A 26,637-nucleotide genomic window follows, 5' to 3' on the forward strand; every position below is an offset into this window, starting at 1 on the left:
TGTCTATGCCAGTTTGCTTTCCCACTGACAACACATGGCAGTTCCTGTTGCTCTACAGCCTTGGCAACACTTGGTATTGAGTGGCTTTTAATTTTAACCATTCTACTGCGTATGTAGGGATGTTTCACTGCAGTTTTAATTTACATTTCTCCAGTGATATTAATATTGGGCAGCTTTAAAAAAATAAAAAAATGGATAAAACTGAGCAAATCTCATGAAGAAGTTAAGCCATTATGTCCAACTGCTCAATAAAAATATGTATTCTCACCAAAAAAAAAAAATTGGACAGATTTTTATGTGCTTACTTACTTTTTGTCTACAGTGAACTTTTTTGTCTTTGGTGAACTCTTTACTCATTTAAAAATCTGGTTGTGTCTTCCTATTGTTGAGTTGTGAGAGTTATTTTATATATTCTCCATACCAGTCCTTTGCCAGGTATGTGTTTTGCCAATATTTTCTCCCAGTTGCATTTCATTTTCTCCCTGAATTTCCATTTTCTTACCAGTGTCTTTTGAAGAACAAATATTTATAATTTTGATGACATCTAGTTTATCAATTTTTTTCTTTCATGGTTTGTGCTTTCTGTATCATTTCTAAGAAATCTTTGCCTGACCTAAGCCCATGAAAAATATCTTTGATGTTTTATTCTAGAAGCTTAATAGTTTTATCTCTTACATTTAAGTCTATAATCCATTTAAAGACATTTTCTGTATATGGGTGAAGTTCATTTTGTCCCTGCACAGATCAAATTGATCCACCACTCTTTGTTAAAAAGACTATCCCTTCTCCTGACTTACATGTTATTATTGTTTTAATGCTGTATTTCTCTTAATACAATGAGACATTGTTATTATTCTTTTATTCAGTCCACACTTATTTATTTTTAAAGATTTTATTTATTTGAGAGAGAGAGAGAGAGAGAGAGAGAGAGAGAAAATTTGAACAGGGGAAAGGGGCAGAGGGAGAGAATCTCAAGCAGATTCCCCACTCAGCAGAGAGCCGGACTTGGGGCTTAATCTCAAGACCCTGAGATCACGACCTGAGCTGAAATGAAGAGTTGGACACTTAACTGACTGAACCACCCAGGCACCCCTAGCCCATATTTATTTAGATTTAGCTACATACTCTCCAATTTCCTCACTCTTCATCTTTTCTTGTATCTCAGATCTTCTGTGATCATTTTCTTTCTTACTGAAGTATATCCTTTAGAATTCCCTTTAATGAGGGTCTATTAGTGGCAAACTCTCTTTTGTTTGTCTGAAGTTTACTTCTCTTTCACTCACAGAAAATGTTTCCTCCGAGTATAGAATTCTAGCAGTAGCAATGTCTTCAACACACAGAAGTTATCGTTCCACTTTTGGTTTCCATGTTGCTGCTGAGAAGTCAGGTTTCAGCCTCAAGGCCACTCCTTTGAAGATGATGGCTCTTTTTTTTTTTTTTTTTTTTGGCTGCTTCAATGTCTTTATTAGCACTGGGCAGAGTGGTCAGGGCAGGGAGCATTGACTTAGGTGTGCATGTGGAGTCCCAGGACAGCAGCCGTCTCCTCAGGCACCTGGCCAGGCTGGTCACCAGCTCAGCACACCAGGGCAGTACTTGTCGATGAGGCCGTGGTAGTAGGGCCACAGTGCGTCCACATCTGGCAGTTCGGGACTCTTGGTGTAGAGGTCAAATTTGTTAAACTCCTGCACGCAGGGAAGCATGGCCAGGTCCTGCTCACTGCACAGCTGCCGGTAGTCGCCACCCGTGTACCAACGGTAGAAGGAGTGGAATCGGACCATGTAGAAGGCCTCTGGGGGAAGAGAGAATTTGTTGAACTTCATCATCTGGTACATGTACTCGTCATGGCCCCAGGACATGAGGACGTTCTCCAGGCCGCGGTGAGGCTGGTACATGCCGAGCTCCATGCTGTATCCAGGATCCTGGAGGTCCGGGTTGTCCTGGAAGGTGGAGTCACAGAAAACCACAGAGGCCTGGGGACGGCAGCCAACTGGGAAGGTGTCTCCAACGACTGCCCACTGGGGCTCCCCTCTCAGAACCAGGACCTTCCCCAGGTCATGCAGCAGCCCCACGAGATGGAACCAGTCCTTGTCAGGACGGGCTTTCCGGATGCCCTCAGAGGTCTGGAAGGCATGGAAGGAATTGGGGAAGTCCACATCTGGGTCCGACTCGTCCACCAGCCTGTCCAGCATGTCCACAGCTTCCAAGACGGTCATTTTCTTGTAGGAGAAGCCCCCAAACTGGGTGTGCTTTTTCCTGACGAAGTCCATGGTCTGCTGCGTGTGCATAAGCTTGTACGTGGCAAAGACATGGTCCAGGAGTGGGCCAGATGTGTAGTTGCGGAAGCTGCCCTTGTCTTTGGCCACCTCTGGGTCCACATCAGGCCAGTAGACCAGGGAAGGGTCTGGGCCCACAGCCATCTTCATCTTCATCTTGAGGGAGTAAAGTTGGCAGGTGGGGGAGAGTCCCACGGGCTGTGTGCCCCTGATTAGGACCCGGAGGCCGAGGCCGGAGTGAGTGTGCTGCCCGAAGATGATGGCTCTTTATTCCTCCCGTGGCTTTAAAATTCTTCTCTATGTCTTTGGTATGCGTCTAGGTGTGGGTTTCTTCCTTCCTCCTTTCTTTCCTTCCTTCTTTCATTAGCAACGTCTTAGACCTCTCTGGTCTCCAGCCTGTCTTTGATGTCTGTGTCTATCTTTGTGCTACGCCTTCGAGAATTTATTGTTGTGGACAGAAGCTTTGTGTCCACCCCCCCCACCCACAGTTCATATGTTTGGGGTTTGCCAGATTTGGGGATAAGGCCTCTGAGGAAATAATTAAAGTTAAGTGAGGTTGTAAAGGTGGGCTCTGATCGGATAGAATTAATGCCCTAAGAAGGACACCAAAGAACTCTCTTTATTCCTGTGTATGCAGCACCAAGTAAAAGCCATGTGATGGCATAATGAGAAGGTGGCCATATACAAGCCAGGAAGAGAGCTCTTGCCAGAAACTGAATCAGCTGGAGCCTTGATCTTGGATTTCCCAGGCTCCAGAACTGCAAGAGAAGAAATTTCTGTTCTTTAAGCCACCCAGCCTGTGGTGCTTTGTTATGGCAGCCCAAGCACATGAATACAATGAATATACTGAAATGGGTTTGTCCCTTATCCTATTGATGGATATTAGTCTTGTTACCAGCTATTGTCTACTATAAATAAAGCTTCTATAAGTACCCTTGTACAAGTCTTTTTGTGAATATAGGTTTTCTTTCTTTTGGGTAAATACCTAGGAATAAAATTGCTGGCTGATAGAGTAGGTATATGTTTATACAACACTGTGTTATGGGCTGAATGTTTGTGGGACCCCCCCTTCGTATGTTGAAGCTTTACCCCTCATTGTGATGGTATTTAGAGATGGGGTCTTTGGGCGGTAATTAGGGTTAGATTAGGTCATAAGGGTGAGGCCCTGTGTTGGGATTAATGGCCTTATAAGGAAGAGGAAGAGAGAGTGTTCTTCCACCCACCTTCCTGCCCCGCTGTGTCTATGCACCAAGGAAAGCTGGGTAAGGACCACAGCAAGAAGACAGATAGTTGAAACCAGGGAGAGAGCTCTCACCAGGAATCAAGTCATATGGCATCTTGATCTTGCACTCCTAACCTCCAGAATTGTGAGAAAATGTTTGTGGTTTAAGCCACCCAGTTTATGATATTTTGTTATGATAGCCCAAGCAGACAGAAACACTGTCAAACTGTTTTCCAATATGATTTTTACCATCTTACAGTCCCGTAAGCAGTGTGTGACTACCACATGAGGTCTCTAAATGATGCATGCGGTCATAGCACTTAGCCAGAAGGAGCTATTTTGAATTGGAACTCAGTTACTTGGCTTACTAACATTTTCCAGAGATTTTACTTTTGTTTACTGTAAGCAATCCAGAACCATCTGGTATTTGCTGCTATCGCAAAGGACTCTCCCACTAACAAATACTCTCAGGTTTGGTTGCAGGAGACTGGCCATCGGTATCTTTACAAGAAGATATGACTAGTAATGGAAGAGAACGGGTTGCAGATCTACTGCTCATCCTTACTTCCCACTCACAAATACTTTGTCAAGAATAATGAGAGGCATGTGGTCAGAGGTAACAAAGCAAGGTTTAAGGTTCGGGGCTGGGAATGTACAAGACGCGCCTGGGATGCTTTCGCCTTCTCCAGTCAGAAAAGAAACAGAAAAGAAACAGAAAAGAAACAGAAAAGAAACAGAAAAGAAACAGAGCTAGAAAAGATTAATAGGTCATGTCAGAAAAACACAGGAGGCAACTCGAAAGGTCTTCCACTGGGAAGAGATGGAATAATTTAAGCATCAAAAAGAATAACGGTGGAAGGAAGTTATTTTAGAAACTAAACATACATTTATTTACCGTACTCCCTGGCAATTGTTCTCCTGGGCATTTTCCCCAGAGAACTAAAACCGTATGTCTCCCACAAAAACCTATATACATCAGTGTTCATAGCAACTTTATTTGTAACAGCCCCAAAATGGCAGCAACCCAAATGTTCCTCAATATGTGAATGGCTAAACAAATGGGTATACCTATACCATGGAATACTACTCAGCAATAAAAACTGATACATGCAACAACTTGGGGGGATCTTATAAACATTATGTTGAGTGAAAAAAAAGTCCCAGACTCAAAAGGTCACACATTATATGATTTCATTTATGTAACATTCTCAAAATGACAAAGTTATAGGGTTGGGAAACAGACTAGTGGTTGCTAAGGGTTAGTGATGGTACATGGGGGTAGATGTGTAACTATAAGGGGGTAGCATGAGGGAGCTCTTTGTGATGGTGGAAGAGTTCTGCATCTTGATTGTGGTGGTGGTTACACAAATCCACATGTGACAAAATGTCATAGAACTCTACACACAAGCACCAATGTTCAATTCCTGCTTTTGATGTTGTACAATAATCCTGTAAGATATAAGTATAGGTAATGGGTACACTGGTCTTTTGAGTTAATAATGATTAAAAACAAAAACAAAAACAAAAGACAAATCCTCAATAGTCATCACTGGAACCTATCAGGGCATCTGATTTATTCTATTTTTTTCTAAAGCAAAAATAATCTAAGCATTTATCCTGCCTTTCCTCTTATATTTCAATTATATTTCAAGGTAACCAAACTGTTGATGAGGGAAAGATTTTCTTTCTAGAAAAATTCTAGCTAATACAGCTAGAAGGAATTAGAAAATTAGAAAAAAAAATCATTTTGCAACCCCTAATGGAGCCATCAATACAGGCAACGATAATCAATGTATAAAATACTAAGTGAAATTTCGAGTGGAATCTTATAGTGGATACATCTGCCTGGCAACACTTGAGCCCCATGATCAATCTTAATTCTTAATTTCATCAAATGTGGGACAAAGGACAGTCTTAGTCTGTTTGGGCTGCTATAACAAAATAGCATAGACTAGGTGGTTCAAACAACAGACATTTATTTCTCACAGTTCTGGAGGCTTAGAAGTCCAAGATCAAGGTGCTGGCAGGTTTGATGTCTGGTGAGGGCTCTCTTCCTGGCTTGTAGACGGCCACCTCACTGTGTTCTCACATGGCCTTTCCTCTTGTTCTCTTTTTATAAAGGCACTAATCCCATCACGAGGGCCCCACCCTCATGACCTCATCTAATCCTAGCTGCCTCCCAAAGTCCCCACCTTTAAACACTGGGGTCTAGGGCTTCAACATATGAATTTTGGAGGAACACAAACATTCAGCCCATTACAGTGACATCACGTATTTGCTGATGTGATGTAGTAGTGTGTACACAAGTAGGAATTGCACAGGGCTATCTATGAAGTGCTTTAAAAAAATTTGGCCTGACCTACGAAATGGGAGAAGATATGTGCAAATGACATGTCTGATAAATGGTTAGCATCCAAAATCTATAAAGAACTCATCAAATTCAACACCCCAAAAACAAATAATCCAGTTAAAAATGGGCAGAAGACACAAATAGACATTTTTCCAAAGAAGGCATCCAGATGGCTAGCAGATACATGAAAAGGTGCTCATCAGGGAAATACAAATCAAAACTATGATGAGATACCACCTCACACCTGTCAGAATGGCTAAAATTAACAACTCAGGAGACAACAGATGCTAGTGAGGATGTGGAGAAAGGAAAACCCTCTTATACTGTTGATGGGAATGCAAACTGGTGCAGCCACTCTGGAAAATAGTATGGAGGTTCCTCAAAAAGTTAAAAATAGAATACCCTATGACTCCGCAACTGCACTACTAGGCATTTACCCAAAGGATACAAAAATACAGATTTGAAGGGGTACATGCACCCTGATGTTTATAGCAGTATTATCAACAATAGCCAAATTATGGAAAGAACCCAAATGTCCATTGACTGATGAATGGATAAAGAAGATGTGGTATATATAAACAATGGAAAATTACTTAGCCATCAAAAAGCATGAAATCTTGTCATTTGCAATGATGTGGATGGAGCTCGAGTGTATTATGCTAAATGAAATAAGTCAATCAGAGAAAGACAAATATCATACGAATTCACTCATACGTGGAATTTAAGAAACAAAGCAGATGAACATAGGGGAAGAAAAAAAAGAGAGGGAAGCAAACCATAAAAGAGTCTTAACTATAGAGAACAAACTGAGGGTTGTTGCAGGCGAGGTAGGTGGGAGGATGGGCTAAGTGGGTGATGGGTATTAAGGAGGGCACTTGGGATGAGCACTGGGTGTTCTATGTAAATGATGAATCACTAAATTCTACTCCTGAAACCAATATTACACTATATGTTAACTAACTAGAATTTATTATTTTTTTTGTTATTTTCCATAGAACTTTTATTTTTTATTTCTTAATTTAATTTTATTTAAATTCAATTAATTAACATACAGTGTATTATTAGTTTCAGGGGCAGGGGTCAGTGATTCATCAGTTGCATATAACACCCAGTGCTCATTAATCATGTGCCCTCCTCAATGCCCATCACCCAGTTACCCCATCCTCCCCATCTACCTCCTCTACCCTCCAGCAACCCTCAGTTTGTTTCCTATTAACTAACTCGAATTTAAATAAAAACTTGAAACAAACAAACACACAAAAATTTTGGCTTGAATCTGCCCAAGCATCTGTTTTAACTTCTAGATAACAGAAAAACAGAATGCAATGGAACAAGTTATATAATTCAGAATGTGGAACACTCCATGGTATGAATAACCCAGTTTCTTCAACAAATAAATGGCCTGAAAAATTATGGGTATATGGTTATAGATATGAAAAGATTTAGGAGACATAAGATGAGGTACAATGTAGGGATCAACTGTTAAAATCTATTATTGAGGTAAGTAGAGAAATCTGGATGTGGGCTAAGTATTAGAAGATATGAAAGAATGTTGTTATATTTATTAGATGTGATAAAGACTTTTATGCTAGGTAAAACATTCTGTTACAGAGACATCCTGCAGTATTTACTGTTACAATATTTGCAAATCACGTACCTGACAAGGGACTTGTATCCAGAATATCCAAAGAACATCTACAACTCAATAACAAGAAAACAAATAAGCCTATCTAAAAATATGCCAATGGGGTGCCTGGGTGGCTCAGTGTGTTAAGTGTCCAACTCTTGATTTCAGCTCAGGTGATGATCTCAGGATGAGATCCACTCCGCACAGAGTCTGCTTGGATTCTCTCTCTCCCTCTCCCTCTGCCCCTTCTGCTGCTCACATGCTCTCTCTCTAAAATAAATAAATACAGGGACGCGTGGATGGCTCAGTTGGTTAAGCGTCTGCCTTCGGCTCAGGTCATGATCCCAGGGTCTTGGGATCGAGCCCCGCATCAGGCTCCCTGCTCAGCTGGGAGCCTGCTTCTCCCTCTCCCTCTACCTGCTGCTCCCCCTGCTTGTGCTCTCTCCCTCTCTCTCTCTCTGTCAAATGAATAAATAAAATGTTAAAAAAATACACAAAATCTTTAAAAATAAATAAATAAATAAATAAGAAAAAATGTGCAAAAGATTTGAATAGACATTTCTCCAAAGAAGATATGCAAATGGCCATAAGCACATGAGAAAATGCTCAACATCATTAGTCATTAGGGAAATGCAAATCAAAACCACGATGAGATACCACCTCCCACCCACTTGGATGCCTATGATCAAAGAGGCACGTGATAGATATTGGTGAAAATCTGGAACCATTACCCATTCCTGATGGGAATATAAAATGGTGCAGTCACTTTGGAAAACAGTTTGGTTGTTCTTGAAAATGTTAAACATAGAGTTAGCATATATGAACCAGCAATTTCATTCGTAGGTATATATACCCAAGATAAATGAAAACGTATGTCCACACAAAAACTTGTACACCAATGTTTGTAGAGGCCTCATTCAAATGGAAATGACATTATTTATGTTTCCATTCAGGGAAAACAACCTAAATATCTATCAAATGATGAATGGATAAATGAAATGTGGCTTATCCATACAATAGAATACCATTTGTCAATAAAAGGAGTGGTTGCTAGGGGCTGGGAGAAAGGGAGAAGAGTGAGTGACAGCTTTCTCCCCGACCTGATACACACAGCAACCTTCCTTGAAACCTCCTGGATGTGGAGCGGGGGTGGGGTGGAGAGGGCAGAGGCGCGTTTACTCCTGACTCACCCTTACCTGGAGTGTATAACCCTTCAGATGTTCCAATTTGTGAGGTCTGCTCTTTGACTCCCTACCCTGGGTGGGTTCTGGTATTCGGCTACTGCTCTCTTCACCCTAAGAGGTCATCAAACCTGAAGTTCAAAGTTATGTAGACTGGAAAAAGTAGACTTAGTGGTTAGCTTATCCCACTAAAGTCCACTTTCTCTTAGATTTTGATCTGGAGATTTTTTTTTTTTTCTTCCTATCTAGTCAGCTTTTTGATGCTTTTAAAAAGATGTTTTCTATTTTTCCCAATACACATAGTAGTTTTCACCTGATAAATTCATTCAAATAAACAAGTTTGCTATATTTCTGAAACCGATAATTGATTTTAAATCCCTTAATAATTTTAAATTCATGGCCATTAATTTCAAGAAGCCACTGGGGCTGCCTGGTAGTGCTACTCAACAACTCTGATTCATTGTCTCACCCTTCTAGAAGATTCTCACAATTTCTTTTTTCCTACTTTCTTCAGCTTTTTCAAATTACACCTTCTGAAGGAGACCTTGCTGGCGAACCCTATACGTAACACCTGCCTCCCCATCACTATCTCCCTTCTTGCATGTTATTTTTCGTATTATACTTAGTAATAGCAATCACTACCTAAGATATCAGACTTCTGTTGATTGGTTAAGTGTTATTCTTCTACCAGGAATATAAACTCCAGAGGAGCAGGAATTTGCCTGTTTAGTTCCATGATGATCCCCAATGCTTAGAGTACTTGATAAGAGAGTATACATGACAAATATTTAATTTCGGAACACATCGCCATACATTTTAGATCAAATATCTGTGTTTGCAAGATCTGTCTGCTGCCAGAATGTTAGTGGGCTTCCAGTTTAACATCATCGTGGGTGCAATTTTATGTTCCAAGATCTATGTGCTATTTGATGTGCTTCTCTTTTTGCAAGCACCATATTGACACTAGTGATGGGCCCTGGGAAGATTTCTGTTTGTACACGGTCTCATTAGTATTTCTATTTCGGATGACTGTTTCAGAAAATACTATTGTCTCCGTGGCAGATGGCTGAGTGAGGCCAGCTGAGGTGCACGAGGTCCAGCCCAGATCAGCATAACTGTCCAAGCAACCTGAGGACCGGTGAGGAACAATACACATAGTATGGCTGTTTTAAGCCATTAAGGATTAGTTTGTCATGCCCAAATTGTGAAGTGATAGATGGTGCAAGCAGAAAACAATCTTTGCCATTCACTCTGTGAATTATTTCTGGCTCTTGGATAAAAACCCAAGTTTGGGGAAGGGGCCAGAGGGAGCTCCTATTTATGCTCATGTTCATGTTCACATCATAGACCAGGTCACTTTCGATCATAAGACCTGTTATGACTTCAAATCCACTTCTTTATGGCATAAGTGACGCTGTCTTGATCTAAGGGTGACTTGGTTTACATTTAGGTGGCCATGTCAAAAGGATGTCCCCAAAGCTGCTGCGCTCAGTGCTTATAGATAGAAAACCCTTAATACTAAACATTTGTGAAGACTTACCAAGAGTGTTCCATCTGGGCAAGGCTACTCTTTGGTGATCTAAAGAGCTCTTTGAAGACCTCGGGACATTAGCTCCTGCTGTGGCGAGGCTACTCATTGCTGGGGAGCCTCTTCCCTGCCAACACCAGCCCCTCGGCTCTGCTAGCATGGTGCTCTAGCAACAAGATGCTTTCAATCTGGGCTGGCTGCTGGACATCCGCTCTCGGGTAGCTCAGCCGACTCTTCTGAGAACCAACTGGTGGAAACGTACCCCTCGATTAAATTTGGACTTTCTTTCTTTCATCTCCCCTTTGCCTGGGACAGTAGTGTAATTAATCTATCACTGGTTTGGAGTATGTTCTTTCTTTATTGGCTCATGAAGAGACATTATCCTGGATGCTACTGGCTTTGACATATCATTATTATAAATTATAATTCCCGCAGTGAACTTTCGTTAAATAAATTATTGGCGAAAACAGTCTCAGTCTCTGAGCATAATTTGCCATGAATGAAACAGGAACCATCTCTGTTGGGTAATTAGAATGTCTGATCCAGTGTAATAATCCAAATGTCAAACTTTATTAAGGATAAAAGCGTTTTCTCTCCCCTGGCTGAGAACTATGCTGGGTCTTGAGGCCTGAGGTGAGGGAGGAGGTTGTGGTTAGATTCTTGGTCTCCTTGCTCGGCCTCCTGCCTCAGCTCATCAGGGAGGTGGACTGAGTGGGAAAAACAAAGATGTACATGGCAGGGGCAGTCCCATGTTCACATCGGTGCTCGGTGGTCTTCGAGGCTTTCTAGCCTGGCTCACTGTCTCTTGAAATCTTGTGTGCTTCTTAGCCATTCTCCCACCAGGAACCTCTAACACAATCCCCATTACGTGTGCAATGCCTTCTATTTTTAAAAATACATTTTCACACATAACATAAAGCAGAAAAGTAAATCAAATCATAAGCTTTGTGACGCATTTTCACAAAGTGAACGCACTTGTATGGCTACCCTGACAGCCAAGACCTGCAAACACCATGAGGGTCCCAGTAGCCCCTTCCGCTCCTCTTTCTTACTACCCACCCTCAACCCCTACCCTAACTTCTAACCCCAGTGATAAACAATTCAGACTGTTGCCTTTGATAAACCTGGTTGGCTTTTTCAAGGACGTTATCAGTTTACCTCCAGATATGCAAACAAAATTCACTGTTCCCAGACTGATACATCTTGGTGCTACCTTTGTTCCTTGACTCAGTCTCCCAACCCTCTACTTATATGCGAGCAAACAAAGGATATGCAAGGTCACTGAACAGTGAGCAAAGGAGTATCTCTGAGTTAGTCTTTGACAAACAACTCCTCCCAGAGAGCTTCAGTAATGACGTAATATATTAAGTGTAGGGGGAGAGGGCCTTGAAAAATGATTAGTTCTTTAACTATAAAGATGAATAATTCTTAATGAATCTAGAGACAGAGTTCTTATGTTTCTTTAAAATTTCCAAGCATTTAGGGAAATTTAATTCATTTCTTAAATAACATGAGATCAATAAAATATTCTCTATTATCTCCACTTATGCCAGAAATCATGTTAAGCATGAATTGTTAAATTCCTTTTAAATATTATAATCAGTTACATAAAAATTGATCTGGTTTAACAAGGCTCTATTCTCAGTTTCAACATTTCTTAGGATTTTGCAACAAAGAGAAGAATAAAAAGTGATTCAAAGCAGGATATCATCATTTGTTGCAGACACTGTTGGTTTCAAAATTCGACCTTACTTTAGGAATGTTCTTAACGGACCAATGTGTAAGCCAAATAGTTGGTATCAAATTGTACTTTGTCTGTTCCTCACTGCCTGAGGGGATCTTTCTGCAAATTCTATTTCAATCAAGGCACTACCAAGGGGAAGAAAAATGTTACCATTGGCCTTCTTCTCCTTGTATCAGTTTGTATACTTCAAACTTAATCTTTCTCTAGAGATCTATCCATTTCTCTCTCTTTTTTTTTTAAAGCATATTCTTTTTTTTTTTTTAAGATTTTATCTATTCATTCATGAGAGACAGAGAGAGAGAGAGAGGCAGAGGGAGAAGCAGGCTCCCAAGGAGCAGGGAGCCCAATGTGGGACTCGACCCCAGGCCCCCGGGATCATGACCTGAGCCGAAGGCAGACGCTCAACCATCTGAGCCACCCAGGCGCCCCTATCCATTTCTCTACTCCCAACAAGATTTCTCAAATTTCTCTTAAGTTCCTAATAAACACACCTGAAAAGCCTTGAAGAAAAGCAACAGAGGCAAAAATTATTCTCCAAATCAGTTTATATGATTCATCAAAACTAACTCCTTGAAATACATATAAACATAACACATACAATGCTACCTCTATTATGTACATAAAATCTTCTTTCCTATCAATACAAAAGCTTTAGCATTTAATATATTTTTAAGAGTGAAAATCTATGTTTTCTTATGTCCTATTCAAATAAATAATCTTATATGTTGCATTGCTTTCCCTGAAAAAAAATATTTTCAGAGCTTTGGGGTACATCTGATATGTGAATTACAAATTTTTGTCCATCTTTTAAGGTTACAAGGGCTTCTTGTCCCACAGGAAGGCTGAGTTTGACTGTGCTTTCCGTGGCCTTGTCCTCCAATAATACCTGGATGAGCTGCAAGGGGGAAATGTTTAAAAGACAGAGATAGAAAGAAAAGTTATTCCCTGTTGCAGGACCCACCATTTATATTCTTCTACCACGCCCTCGCCCCACCCTTGGACCTCAACTGGAAGCTTCTGCCTTTATTTGTTCCTACTACAGGATATCCTAACTTCTTTGAAGAATGCTCGGGGCCTGGTGAGGACTTCAGGGAAGGAATCTCAACCCTGGGATGGTGTAAGAGAGAGGGGCCATGGGGGGTGAGGCAGGTGGGCTCTCTTTAGGAAAAGGAATGGGCCTGCAGTTGTTTGTGAGGAGCTGAGAGCAAACCAACACTCTTCCATTAAAGACACGGGAGAGTGTGGATCCGTTGTGAAAATCAAGAAGGAACCTGTGAAATGTTTAAGGGGCTCCTAGGTGGCTGCAATGCTCATCGCTTTGGCTGCCTTCCAGATGGATACCAGTCCCTGCATTCTTGGCTCAAATTCCCACATAGACCCTCCCTCCACCATCCATCAAATACACCAGTAGATAAGGGGTGGTGGTGGGGGAACCATGAAAACAGTCATTGGTTAAATTAACACTCAGTTGGGTAGTAATAGATTTGAGAGATTCACAGATTCTAGAGTTAGCTTAGTGCCCACTCTTGGATAAGCCATCTAACTTGCCTGAGCAAGGCTTCCTATCAGAGAAACCAGGATACTATGCCTTCCTTCCCTTAGCTCCGACGGTACTGGGAAGATTAGCAATTCCTTGGACATGAATACTTTCAAACTGATAGAGACCTATTTTCTTGGGTCTGGTTTCATTGATAACCCCCTCCACGCCCCATAAGGGAATATATTTTACAAAGATGTACACAAAACAACTTCAAACGCAAGGTGAGTGAAAGTATTTCTCACTCTTTCTCCCTAAATTTGACAATAACCATCACCACCCAATGAGAGGATGTTTTTCTTCTCTCTCAAAAAAATCATCTTTACCTTTGTCCTATAGCCAGAGTCCCTTGTTTTTAAATATTTTTGCCATGCTTTAATCTTTGAGTACATGCCCTAAAGTGAAAAATGTGTAGTATGCTTTTTTGTTTTAATTTTTTATTTCTAAATATTTTTTTAAGTGATCTCTACACCTAATGTGGGGCTCAAACTCACAAGCCCAAGATCAAGAGTCACGTGCTCTACTGACTCAGCCAGCCAGGTGCCCCCATGTGGTATGTTTTTAAAAAGAATATTCCTTATTTATTTATTTTTATTTATTTTATTTTTTTTAAAGATTTTATTTATTTATTTGGCAGAGAGATAGAGAGAGAGGACGAGTAGGCAGAGAGGCAGGCAGAGGGAGAGGGAGAAGCAGGCTCCCCGCCGAGCAGGGAGCCCAATGCGGGGCTCGATCCCAGGACCCTGGGATGATGACCTGAGCTGAAGGCAGCCGCTTAACCGACTGAGCCACCCAGGCGCCCCAAGAATATTCCTTATTTAATATCCGTGATTTTTTACTTTATTCTTAAACACCCCTGGGCACCTTCCTATCGTGAACGTTGCTGGAGCGTAGAAGAGTGACAGATGGATATGGCAGTCCAGAATGCTGACTCTGGATGTCATCATAGGTGCAGGGCAACACTAAATTGTTCAAAGAATGAGGAAGCCACAGATGTGCTGCTGAATGGGGTGTTAACTCGTGGCAGATGAATGCAGATGGGACACTGAGGGTGTGCTTTTTTGTTGATGAGGAGTGCAAATGCTGAATAATGAATGCAATAAAAATTAGATGAGCATAACTTTTTGGTGTTAGAGTGTTTAAGTCATTATAGCTAATTCAGCAGGCATGCACAGACAGAAGCAGGTTTAATTAATCTCTAATGCATATTACCTTGGGTTATCTGACATTCATCTGCCTGTATTGCTTTATTATGTAGTTCAATTAAGTATTTAATGTCTTTCTCCATTGTTTCCACCAATTAAATATAAGTCAAACCCTACTGCAATAAACTTCGGAGTTGCTAGGGGATTGGGTGGAGTGTTGTGGAAAGGCGCTCAGATTAAGTTTCTTTGGAGAAATAATAATGATGACTAATGATTATGGGTTCTTACTATGTTCCAAGAATTTTGCGATGATTGACTTATTTAAACTTCTTAACAGCCCTATGGAATTAGATATTATTATTCCCATTTTGTAGATAAGGAAGCGGAGGAACAGATAAATTAAGCAGCCTGCCCAAGGTTCTCAGCTAAGAAGTGGAAGATAGGGCATTTGAACCCAGGAAGTTATGTACTAGAATTGCCCACTTACGTTCCCAAGTCATCAGACTTGAAGGTATTTTTAATTCATTCCCAAGTCACTGCTTTTGGAATTAGAGCACATGGTAGCACCTTCTGGGGAGAGAGAGGGTGCTAGGAAGGGACAGTTATGCCAGGAGATCTACAGAGGTTTGAATCCCTGCTCTGCCAATTACTAGCGAGGTGACCTTGGGAACATTATTCCACCCCTCATGAGCCTCAGTTATGCTATCTGTGAAACGGGGGCAATGATGGTACATCTCATTGGGTTGTTGAAACGATGCATTTAAATGCCCAGCACAAGGAGCTGACTGTCTGCTCTCCACCAGCTTCTAACTGTGGCCAAAGAAGTAAAAGTTTACTCCCAGTTACCTTGGTGACTAAGGGGCATGTCAAATTGTCTACAGTCTTAGCTCTTTCCCCAGCCAGTGAGTGGAGAGATGTACACACTTGGAGCTGAGCATCCAGCACAATTGCTTGTCCTGTTAGGGTTCCATAGAATGCTCCAGAGTGTACTCAGGGGGGCTTCCTACAGGCCAGCCCTTTCTGGACCCTGTTGCCAGGACAGGGCAATCGTTCAGAGGGTCAGGGTGCAGGGAGAGACATTCCACTGGGCACTGCCTGGCCAACTGGGTCTAACTGGGCCTTCTCTCTGCCAACAGTCCTGAAATACCAGGTCGTGAGTGATGCCCTAATTGTCCCCAGCTGTTGTTCTCCTAAGGTGGCCCAGCTCTCCTGCCCCTGCCATGGGGTCCCTGATTTGAGGTCAGTATGTCACTATGTCCCTATTTCATGCCTATTCATCATGTCTGCTTCACAGACACACTCTCAGAGGAGGTGAGTTTCTTATTTATAGACATGTCTGAATCTACTCCACCAACAGCATCAAAGGCAGCTGGATATATGAACTTACTATTACAAGGTAAGAAAACAAAAACCAAAGACAGAGAATTTGTAAACCTGAGAGGCATCTCTTTTGCTCTTGCTCACATTATTTTTGTCTAGTATGGTGTGCCAATCCAAGTGCTCAATAACAGGGTTCTCTGGGGGTGCCTGGGTGGCTCAGTCAGTTAAGCATCCAACTCTTGGTTTCAGCTCAGGTCATGATCTTAGGGTCCTGGGATTGAGCCCCGTGTCGAGCTCCCCGCTCAGTGGGGAGTCTACTTGTGGATTCTCTCCTTCTCCCTCTGCCCCTCCCCCTGCTCACACACTCTCTCTAAAAATAGATAAATAAATCTTTATATATAAAAAAAATTTGATCTCAGGCTCCTGGGATTGAGCTCCACATTGGGCTCCCTGCTCAGCGGGGAGTCTGCTCTTCCCTCTCCCTCTGTGCTCTCTCTCCCTCCCTCTCTCTTTCAAATAAATAAATAAAATCTCTTAAAAAAATTAACAGGGTTCTCTGAACTCTGGAGTACTTGGAATGAGGGTTTGTTCAGGAAGGAAAGATCCCTTGGAGGTTGTGGTTATTGTGAGGACTGTAGGGCATGGACAGTTTCAGGCTGTGACTCATTTCCATGATCAAGACCACTGTTAACTCAGGTGAAGGGCCATGCCTCTGCCTGGGTCTCCTACTCAACTCAACTCCTCATCTTCTCAAAAGAAGAAGGAACTTGAGGGCTCAAAAGAAATCCTGTGCAAAGTGGCTAAACTTCCAAACATGTGCATAGAAATTTTAAAAATTAATACTAAGGCAATTTTTTTTTTTTTTTTTTTTTACACCAGGTACCCCCGCTTCCTCGGTCAACAGAGGAGTTGCAGTTGCTTGTTTCATCAGTTTGGCTCCTCTTTCTAGCACTCAGAGAGGGCCCCCTCTCTGACCTCTGCAACCTGTGTCCTATTCTCCTTGGGGCATGGATCACCCTCTTCTGATCTCGTGTTGTGGGAGAAGAATGGACTGGAGATCAGGCAGGCCAGGACTCCAATCTCTGTTCCACTGTTTACTTGCTGTGTGACTTTGTGTAAGTCACTTAGCTTCTCTGAGCCTCAGTTACCTCAGCCATGACATGAAAATGGTAAGAGCAGATACTCTGCAGGAGTATATGGCTTTGAGATGATGCATATAAAGGGTGTATAGTAGGTGTTAGATAAATAGCAATTCTTTTTTTTTTTTTTTTGAGGTGGGGGGAGAGGCAGAGAGAATCTTTTTTTTTTTTTTAAAGGAGGGAAGGGCAGAGAGAGAGAATCTTAAGCAGGCTTCATGCCCAGCATGGAACCGGACATGGGGCTCAATCTCACAACCCTGAGATCAGGGCCTGAGCTGAAATCAAGAGTTGGCCACTTAATTGACTGAGCCACCCAGGCGCCCCAGCAGTTCTCATTTTTATATCTTTCAGGATGTACCCCAATTCCATCTTTTCCAAAATCCAAAATACCAGAGGTGTTTTCAGTGTTTCTCTCTTAGTTTAGTTAGCTCAGTCAGTCTAACCACACCTGGTAAGTTGTGGGAAGGCAAGACCCAGGCCATCCAAATATTCCACACCTCTGAGTGTGCCAGGTACCTATCTATGCACCACGAACCTGAGCTGACCAGTGATCAACAGATAAGCTACTATAATCACCTCTGGCAAAATCTCCCAAAGCAAAGACGGATCTAGAATCATGTTTCGTTGTTTGGACAAAGTGATCTTTATGGGTTTCCTAACCATGTGATAGTTCTTAGTCCTTTGCAAAGACTGCAGAAGCCGGGGCCCCTGTGTCTGTACCTTATTGCCCGTGTCACTGTCCACCAGGAAGCCCAGGACCCTGAGAACCACACCGCTCACACCCATGGGACATTGGCTCTGGCCGCTGTGTTTCAGGGTCACCCAGTGTGGATCCACACTTGGGCTTTCATACTCCTGCGGTGGTGAAGAATGTGGAGGGTGGAAAGACGCCTGGTCTGGCTGGACAAGAGACCGGTCATCTGGTAGCATTTCCTTGAGATGTCCCCCATCGTCGTCCTCCTCCCCCTCCTCCATGCATGACTGAAGTAGATGAGTCACAAATTCCAAAAGCAGCAAGTGGAACAGATGCCAAGAGCCTACATTGAAATAACAACCCCAAATGAGTAATTAGATAGACAGATGGACAGATAAACAGATCACTATGGAATTACCAACTTTTCTGGGGCTTTTAACTTCTGTGTACTGGGGCCTTCTCACTCCTATAGCAGATCCTGGGGGGTCCTGGGCAGGTATTCCATACCCGTGAACCCCAGCAAGGTGGCTCCTGGGACAGAAAGCACAGACAGCTAAATAGCCTGAGCCATGAGAGGGAACTTAAAGCCCATCTAATGTGAGGTGGGAGAAAAGCAAATCCTACAGAGAAAGAGGTGCGGTTCCCAGAGCTGGAGAATGTACCTCTCAGCCCCCTTTGGTTGGCACACGGGGTAGTTAAGGGACAGGCTGGGAGGAGATGTGGAGGCAGATTATGGAAGGGAGCCAGCTGCCGATGGGAGGCTGGAAATGTAGCGCCTGCAGGCCCGCCATCAGGGAGATCGTGAAGGGGAGACAGGAGGGCATGTGACTCAGCTGAACGCTCCAAATCCCAAGGCCTTTGGTCTTCCAGGAAAGAAGGATAATTAATGTTCAGCTGAAAAGCGGGGCAGGGTTGAGGGGAGGGGGATCTGGCTTATTGCTATCATTAAAAGATACTTTTTTTTTTCTTAAAAATTTTATTTATTTGACAGAGAGAGACACACAGAGAGAGGGAACAGAAGCAGGGCGAGTGGGAGAGGGAGAAACAGGCTTCCCGCTGAGCAGGGAGCCTGATGTGGGGCTCAATCCCAGGACCCTGGGATCATGATCTGAGCCGAAGGCAGATACCCAATAACTGAGCCACCCAGGCGCCCCAAAAGATACTTTTTTAATGAAGGTAAAACCACGGCTCTCAACAGATATAAAATGAACACGTGTCACTCAACAGATATAAAATGAACACGTGTCAAAGATCTCATGTAAGTCATTTATTAAAGAGGAAGTTCGTAAAATGTTGCCAACTTGTTCAAAGGAGAATTCCAAGCACTGAGCATGTATAGACAGTAAAGATGCTCCACAGATCTGTCCTCAGGGCAGTAATGAATAGCCCATCCACCTGACACAATTAGTTTGCATTTCCCTGGGGGAGAATCATTTGCATTATTATTGATACAATTTAGAGAGTTGTAAAATAACTCAAAACACAGGAAAGCTGAAGATAACTCAGAAGGGTGCACTGAAACTTCTGCCTATTTCAAAGCCTTTCGTCCATTTCCAGCAAACTTTGTCCATTTCAGAGCCTTAGGCAATGTTTGTTTTTCCGTGATGGATCCCGGGGAGACAGAATGGCCTGACCTGGTCTGGAATAAGCCTGACCAGTAACCTCTGGCCCATTTAACCACATGAAGAGGAAAAACCAGTGTAAATACTTTTTGGGACATCATACAGAGGTCCAAAGAGGGTGTGTGGTGGGGTAGGGGGCAACAGCTTCAGGGCTGGGTTTCTTATCAGGAGTTTAGCACAGGAGCTCCACTCCCTCACTTTGCTCTGGGAGAGCATTAGCATAAAGCAGAGTCATTTTGGACTTCACTAAAGGGGAGAGTCTCATTACCAGTGAGTGTCACCTCCATGGATGACAGGTGACAGCAGCCACCCTCGAAAGAGTTCCAGAGTGTTGGCAAAACTGGTCTACGATAAAGCTTGTCTTCTCTTCCTCGTTTCACCTGCCTGCCGTGAGGGCATCTGGCAGCTCTCTGGAGCAGGGATTCTTCACCCAGATTGGTGTGCAAGCTCACAGGGGCGGAGACTTTGTCTTTTCACTGCTGTTACGCCTAGTGCCTGGGAAGGTGCCTGGGACTTTGTAGGGACACAATAACTATCCACTGGAATGAATGATCCTCTCCATGGGGCTCAGTGGTGAACTTCCCTTCCTACAGTTCCTCTATGCTGCGTCTTTGCCACAGATGGGACAGACGTGACCCTTCCTGACAAAGAAAGACCACCTATTTGAGCAGATAGTTTGCAATGGATGCTACTTCACTCTTTCCACTATCTGCATACAATGGTGACTGGATCAATCGTTAGTCCTGAAATTTAAACTTGGGTGCCCCAAAGAACCCATTTTCCCCCCCATCTCAGTTGGCTCCCTGGGTGCTTTTCTAAAAACACCCAAGTACACAATTCAAAAACAAGGGGAGGCCTCTTATGCATCCAACCATGATGGAAAGGGAAAGGGAAGCTTGGTTTGACTGTTTGATGGACTATCACGGTTGCCACTAAAACACAATTATTATGGCTTTCTAGGTCTGTGTTGTATTTTACAAAAAAGGTGAAAAGAGGGGCGCCTGGGTGGCTCAGTTGGTTGAACGTCTGCCATCGGCTCAGGTCATGATCCCAGCGTCCTGGGATGGAGTCCCTTGTGGGGCTCCCTGCTCAGCGGGGAGTCTGCTTCTCCCTCTGCCTCTGCCGCTCCCTCTGCTCGTGTTCCTGCTCTCCCTCTCCCTCTCACAAAAATAAATAAATATTTTTTTAAAAAGGTGAAAAGAAGGTGACTGGATTCTATGCTTAATAACATTTTAAAATACCAAAATGTTTTGTGTTCTCTGACTTACCGAAACTATCTCTGTGGCAGAGAGTCATGGCTTTGCTCACGGCGGTGAGAAGGAAATTCCATCTTAGCTGGAAGCTGGCGGCCAATTTGATAAACTCTTCTTTGCTTCTGCTGGGCTATTACATTTTTGTGAGGAAAAAAAATGCTGGGGTTTGTGACAAAGTCTGGAAGATCATGTACGCACGGCTGCCACGCACAGACGCCCCCAAGTGGCGGGGCAAGAAGAGGAAGAAGAAACGATGAGGCAGAGGCACACCGGCCTATATGTGGTCTCCCGCATCTCCTGTGGAGATGATTCTAGGGCAGAACCCTTTGAGGTTGGTGGAGAGAAGGAAAGAGGTGGGTAACTGGCCTACAGTTTTTCAAAAGCGGTCATTTGTGAAGCACCACAGAGGACTGGCGCGGGCAGCCTCTCTGGGCCCACCTGGCAGTCGCCCCTGAGAGAGCTGCTGGCCGCTCTATACCTGCCCAGTCTGAGCGCGTGCAAAAGCGGCCCAAGACCCCACACTAATGAAGGTAACTGCGCTGATTCTGGAAAGCACAAAGCTGGCCGCTGCACCATGTGCATGACCTGAGGCCTGGAAGCTTCCATCCGGGCAGCCAGTGGACAGGCTGGGTAGCACTAAACTGGGTACCAGTGAGATGCCTCCACATGCAGGCTGCAAAACTCCATCTAGACGGAGAGTCGCCTTGGGGATTCTATGAATCTCGCGGGCATGTGTTAGAATGAACGCCCCTGAAGCCCTCCTAAGCCTCATCATGTATTTGGGCCACACACGGGGCGCGACCACAAGTCTCTGAGGAGGAGATGTTGAGCCTGGCTAGAAATGAGGGAATAATACCCTTTTTCATCTCTGCTGCTCCTTCCTCTGCACACTGTGAGTGCCCCGGGCTCTGGGAGGTGGTGAACCCCATCCGGGAGCAGCATCCTCCCACCGTGGGCTCCTGGCCCCTGGCCTGGTGCTTCTGACCACATAACACAGGACTCCCAGGAGGAGCCCCGCTCAACAGACACAAGGATACTTCTGAAAAGCATGGGGAGAAGTAGCCCTGGGTGACCAGCACTCTGCACAAGTGTTGAAATGTAAACCCTGAGCGCTGTGGCTACCCACGTGGCACTTCAGGCCCCTGTGTCTAGAAGCTGCTGCTGGGCCCAAACCAGTGAGAACTGGGAGAGGGAGCACGTGACCCAGCTGACCGGCTTCCTCTGTGAGCCTGCAGCCAGACGCCAGCCACCGAAGCCGTTAGTCACCTCCCACATGCCTCAGGGCTTATATTTCCACAGTCTGAGTATTTTATTGACAATAGTCTGGTTTTTTATCAGCCAAGATGTTGTACAAAAACAAGCCCTTCAAAGGCACGGTTACAAAAATACCATTTTTCTAACATGCCTCATTTGTGAAGGCTGAAGATACGGGGGTGGGAGTCTTGGGAAATACAGTGTTACATGGTCTAAAACAGGGTGAGCCTCTCGGGCTGCTTTGAGGCAGGATTGGTATTACTGGTCTCAGGGGGACTCATCTTGGTTCAAGTCAGGGGTGGAGTGAAAACCCAAAACAAGGAACAGAGGCTTGAAAGCTTCTACGGGTGAAGCTATCAAATGAATACATGTCTCCACAGCAAAGCAACCCTGGACATGCTTACCACTGTTACAAACAGGCTTTGCCAAAGCCCAGCGAGGAGAAAGAAAAGCCATACGGAATCTGGAATGATTATCACCCAGAGGCAAAGAATGGAAACAGACACCTGCCAAGCGTTGGAACTGACTTCCAAACTCCTTCCCGAAAAGTTTCCTGGTTCATCTCTGAGGTGTGTCACCTTACTGCCACCTGCAGTCTTAGGTATTACCTGTGCCCTTTTTTCTTTGATAGAGAGGACAGGCATATAGACAAGAACACGTGGGGCAGGAAGGGGGAGAGAAAGAAATGTGACTGGAGGCTTAACAGAAAGCCCAAAGTCGAGTTTCTGGCCCAGGCCCTCCAAGTCTTTGTTCTCTGCTCCAGAGATGTCTGCTTCTTCCGTAAATGGCCCTCCATTTTTCCATATGCTCATTCTGCTCTTGCCAGTCTCGTGTGGACATTGTTCCTTTTCTTAGTTTGCTTTAATTCTATTCACCTTCTACATCTTGTTTAAATCCCACCTCCTTCATCAAGGCCCTTCCTAACTGCCTCAGCCTTCAGAGGACAATGCCTCAAGGCAGCGCAGCCCTCGGCTGCCTCGTCTGGGTCTAGGTTTTAATGCATAGCCCCCAGCTCCTCAGCCACCACCCCCTCTGGGTCGCTGGGCGGGGGTGCTGGGACTTTCTCTGACAGTACTCTTAGCTCTTACAGTGAGGCTGCCAAGGCAGAGGATGAGGACAACAAGCCAAAGTAACGCCCTAGTCAAGTAACACCCAAGTTTCAAGTCGACCAGAAGGACCAAACCCATCTGTATCTAAAACAATGCATCTTTGATTTTGTGAAATCAAGCTTAACACTTGGATGGTTCTGCAAAATACCTAGACCAGCACTGTTCTCCCTAAATAGACTGTTTTCTCTCTTCCTCCTAGACATTCTTGCTTGGTGCACACATACACTCATCCATGCTCATGGGCTCGCCCTCACACACATTCACCTACATACCCATGTTCAGTCCACACTCATGCTCACCTGCACACTCACCCACGCTCACCCCCACATGCTCATCCACCATCACCCCCACTCACCTGCACATACATGCTCACTTGCACACACACCTGAGACCACACATGCTCACCCAAGTGCACGTGCTCACCCACAAACACACACCTGTATGTGCCAGCCTCTGATTCCTGCCTTGTTGCAGGAGGTACTGAGACACCACTTCCCTATCTTTAATACCCGCACCAACCTTGACACATTTCTGGCCAGAGAAAACTCTTTCATTGCACCAGGTCATGGGCACTGGTGCTAAAATGTAGCTAGAATGATCAACAGCCCTTTCTTCCCTTAAAAAAAAAATAATGGTTTTGTACCTGGAAGACAAATGTTTGGAGATTTGAGGATAGACAATTCAGGAATATGCTGAGATCTGTGGATGTCCCCAGCAAAGAAATCAAACTGCTTAAACCTGGAAACAAAAGAAACAAAACGATTGTGAGCAAAGTAGCAGGATTTTACTGTAGGTATTTGTATACTAGGTGACCTAGGGGACAACACTGGACTGGTAGTTCAAAGGCATTTCCTGGGGCCTCACACTCCTTTTGAACACAAAGGAAGAATTCTAAAGCTGGATTTGTCACCTCTGCGGTCAACTAGTTCAGAGTTACATGGTCTTGCCTCTTAGGAACCACGTCTGTCACTTGTTGAAATGGAAAAAAAAATATTTTGAAATAATAACTACACCTTGTAATTATACAGAACCCAGCTACAGATGAGCTCATTGCATGATACAGACATGAGCTCACCTACCCTTGCCGTTTTCACAAGAGGGGTAGTTTATTAATGTCCTTTAAACCCATGGTGGACATCAAAGCCGATGAGGGATGTGCCTTGTCTGGGGCTATAAATTCAGTACAGACCTGAAGGGTGGGGCCCAAGCATGTGTGACATCAGGACTGGGTCCTCACCTGCACAGGCAGCACTGAGCAAAGAACAGTCTTGGGCTCGCCCACCTTTTGGAATGCGGCTATGTACCAAGCAGAGTTTAGAAACCTGAGTAAGTTGCCATGGCCCTGACTGAGGCTTGGCCAGGTCTCATCTGGAGGATCCTCCAGGGACACCTCCAGCATTTATCTGCTAGGCGTCAGCAGTGGTGACCAGAATACTGCCTCCCTGCTGGCTCTGTGCCCTCTTGGAAGTTCTCTTCACAAGAATGCCAGTAGGAGCACACAGGACTACTGGGCAGGCTTCCGGGGGAGAGGCCTCATGCCCTTCTGAGGCTCCCTGCGCTCTGGCTGGGGGCAAGAGCAGGCTTTGGGCAATTACCTGGAGTTTGGGGGAGAACCAGTAGCCTGGGAAGAGGGCCTTTTGGGCTCCTACTAATGAGCACTGCTTGTCCATATCTCTGAAGTTTCCTAGGTTAGGGGTTTACCTTCTTATTACTGGTTTGGGAGGGAAGGAGCTGGGATTTGGAACAGCCAGACAATAGGGGCAGGGGTGACCCGCCGACAAGTATGGACCTATTTATATATTTTAATAACTGGTACAATCCTACCAAAGTCGGCCCTACTTCCAGGTTAAGAAAGAGGCCAGGATAATTTGTGGTGCATTTATGCACTACTGAATCCATGTATTCAACTAGTTATGAAGTATGTGGGTGCTACCATGCGCCAGCACCGTGTTGGGTGGACCAAGATGAATAAGCCACAGCTGACACCGGAAGAAGCCCACAGGTTCTGGGGAGGCAGCTCTCAGCACAGCTAAGTGTATCAGGACAGGGCCAGGCTCATGGAGGATGAGGCTACTGGACCTTCCCGGGCCATCCTGGGGGAGTGTCTGGAACGTGCATGAATGGAGCGCGGCTCCCATGGCCCCTCCTGGCAACTCTCCTACAAAGGCCTAGAGATTCGCCCGTAGTCTGGGGGAGGAGGTCATACACCTTCTGCAGCTCTCCTCCTGAAACAGCACCCAGGTTTTCCCCGCTGAGTGAGGACAGCTGCTTCTCTCACTACTCTCGCTTCCCGGAGATGGAACAATGCTGTCAGCCCGCTTGTCAAGCTCTTTGTACAAGGGAGATTTTTCCCTTGAAAACAGTTACAACTCTCAGATAGCAAAGGGCAGGAATATCCACATACTTACTATCACTTGTTTGGAAAGTAGTGAAATAACGGTAAGAGCACATGGCTAAGCTTCACCTTGTGAAAAATAACACTGGTAATGCTCACAATAGTGACACAGCGGAATCTGGCAAGGCAGGATTAACTTAATGTGATTCGGACCGAGTTAGAAGAGACACTGTTGAATCTGCATGTACAAGATCGATGTTTTTTTCCAAAGGAGACACCCTAGGTTGATTTCCAGGAAGAAATACTGGGAAGCAACAACCACCCTCCTCTGTTCATTCATTCAACAAACGTGTATTAGCACTGGTGACATGGCGAACCCTTCCTCACCCCTGCAGGAAGAGATGTGCGAGCAGATAAATGATAATATCAAAGAGTAAAGTAGGTTCCACCTCTATTAAGAATTCATAAACTAGTGATGGCCATGCCAGCCCCAAATATATCCCAAATGACCCAATAACGCAAGGTGCAGAAGGGAGATTACATTTCATCTCCGCATGTGTCTCCAGGTCAGCGGCACTACTCGGGTTACTTGGCAGGGCTTTCTTAGACATGTCCAAAGTGCCTCGACTGATGATGGCATGTAGATCCGACTTCAAAACGCTGACTCTCCTGTTATTTTTCAACACCATTCTCATAGTCTAAAGATAATGGAGAAGCATAATAACTTCATTAAATCTTGTCCTTTTACTTTTGCCTAATTCCCCTCTCCAAAAGACTAAGTTTTTTTTTTTTTTTTTTTTTTTTTTTTTTGAGAAAGAGAAGTGGATTTGGGTATAACCCACTAAAACTGAATCCTACATGACAACTGAAATGTTCAAATTGCACGTATTCTAGGATGGCCTTTCTGAAAATCACCTTTCAGAGTCCTTCTGCTCAGAGGCAGATGTGGTCAGGGCTCCTGGGGCTCTGTGGCTCTTCCTCTCCCTGATTCTTATTCCCTGCACCCCACTCCAAGCACCTGAACTACTCTAGAGAGGAGCACGGCGGCTCTGCCGGAAGCTCTGCAAGGAGAATGTGGCTCCATAGACGCCAGTTCCAGAGGGGGGCTGCGGGCACCAGACGCTATCTCTGTCCTTCCTCTGGGCCATGAATTCAGCTGCTGGGAGCTGACTTTTTCAGCCACCCAATGGGGACAATCCAATCCCCTCCATTTCTGGAGCCCCAGGGCTGAGCAGGGGCTCATCCTCAACACCAGCCTCAGGAGCAGGCCCTGCAGCTACCTCCTCCATCTGACAGGGGAGGAG

At 44.3% G+C, this 26,637-nt stretch overlaps 1 protein-coding gene and 1 pseudogene across 10 annotated transcripts in view; both read right to left on the reverse strand.

Annotated features, from left to right (window-relative positions):
- Nucleotides 1-1,565: 1,565 nt before the first annotated feature.
- Nucleotides 1,566-2,429, reverse strand: LOC112821502 (inositol oxygenase pseudogene; annotated as a pseudogene).
- Nucleotides 2,430-12,463: 10,034 nt separating this feature from the next.
- The window catches only part of RFX8 (regulatory factor X8), a 255,588-nt gene continuing 241,414 nt past the window's right edge, over nt 12,464-26,637 (reverse strand). For 9 of the 10 annotated variants that reach the window (XM_073897873.1, XM_073897874.1, XM_073897872.1 and 6 more), the window contains 5 exons: nt 25,875-26,031; nt 23,642-23,736; nt 20,651-20,765; nt 17,787-18,103; nt 12,464-12,820 (listed from right to left, as the gene is read on the reverse strand). In XM_073897873.1, coding sequence (XP_073753974.1) covers nt 12,644-12,820; nt 17,787-18,103; nt 20,651-20,765; nt 23,642-23,736; nt 25,875-26,031 — 861 coding nt within the window. In that variant the 3' untranslated portion in view covers nt 12,464-12,643. Of the gene's footprint in view, nt 12,821-17,786; nt 18,104-19,012; nt 19,180-20,650; nt 20,766-23,641; nt 23,737-25,874; nt 26,032-26,637 lie in introns of those variants that run through there. The other variant, XM_073897877.1, reaches the window with a different exon arrangement.

This window comes from Callorhinus ursinus, unplaced genomic scaffold, assembly GCF_003265705.2.
Source record: "Callorhinus ursinus isolate GAN/ISIS: 27379988/994484 unplaced genomic scaffold, GSC_fseal_2.0 scaffold10, whole genome shotgun sequence".
Taxonomy (NCBI): domain Eukaryota; kingdom Metazoa; phylum Chordata; class Mammalia; order Carnivora; family Otariidae; genus Callorhinus; species Callorhinus ursinus.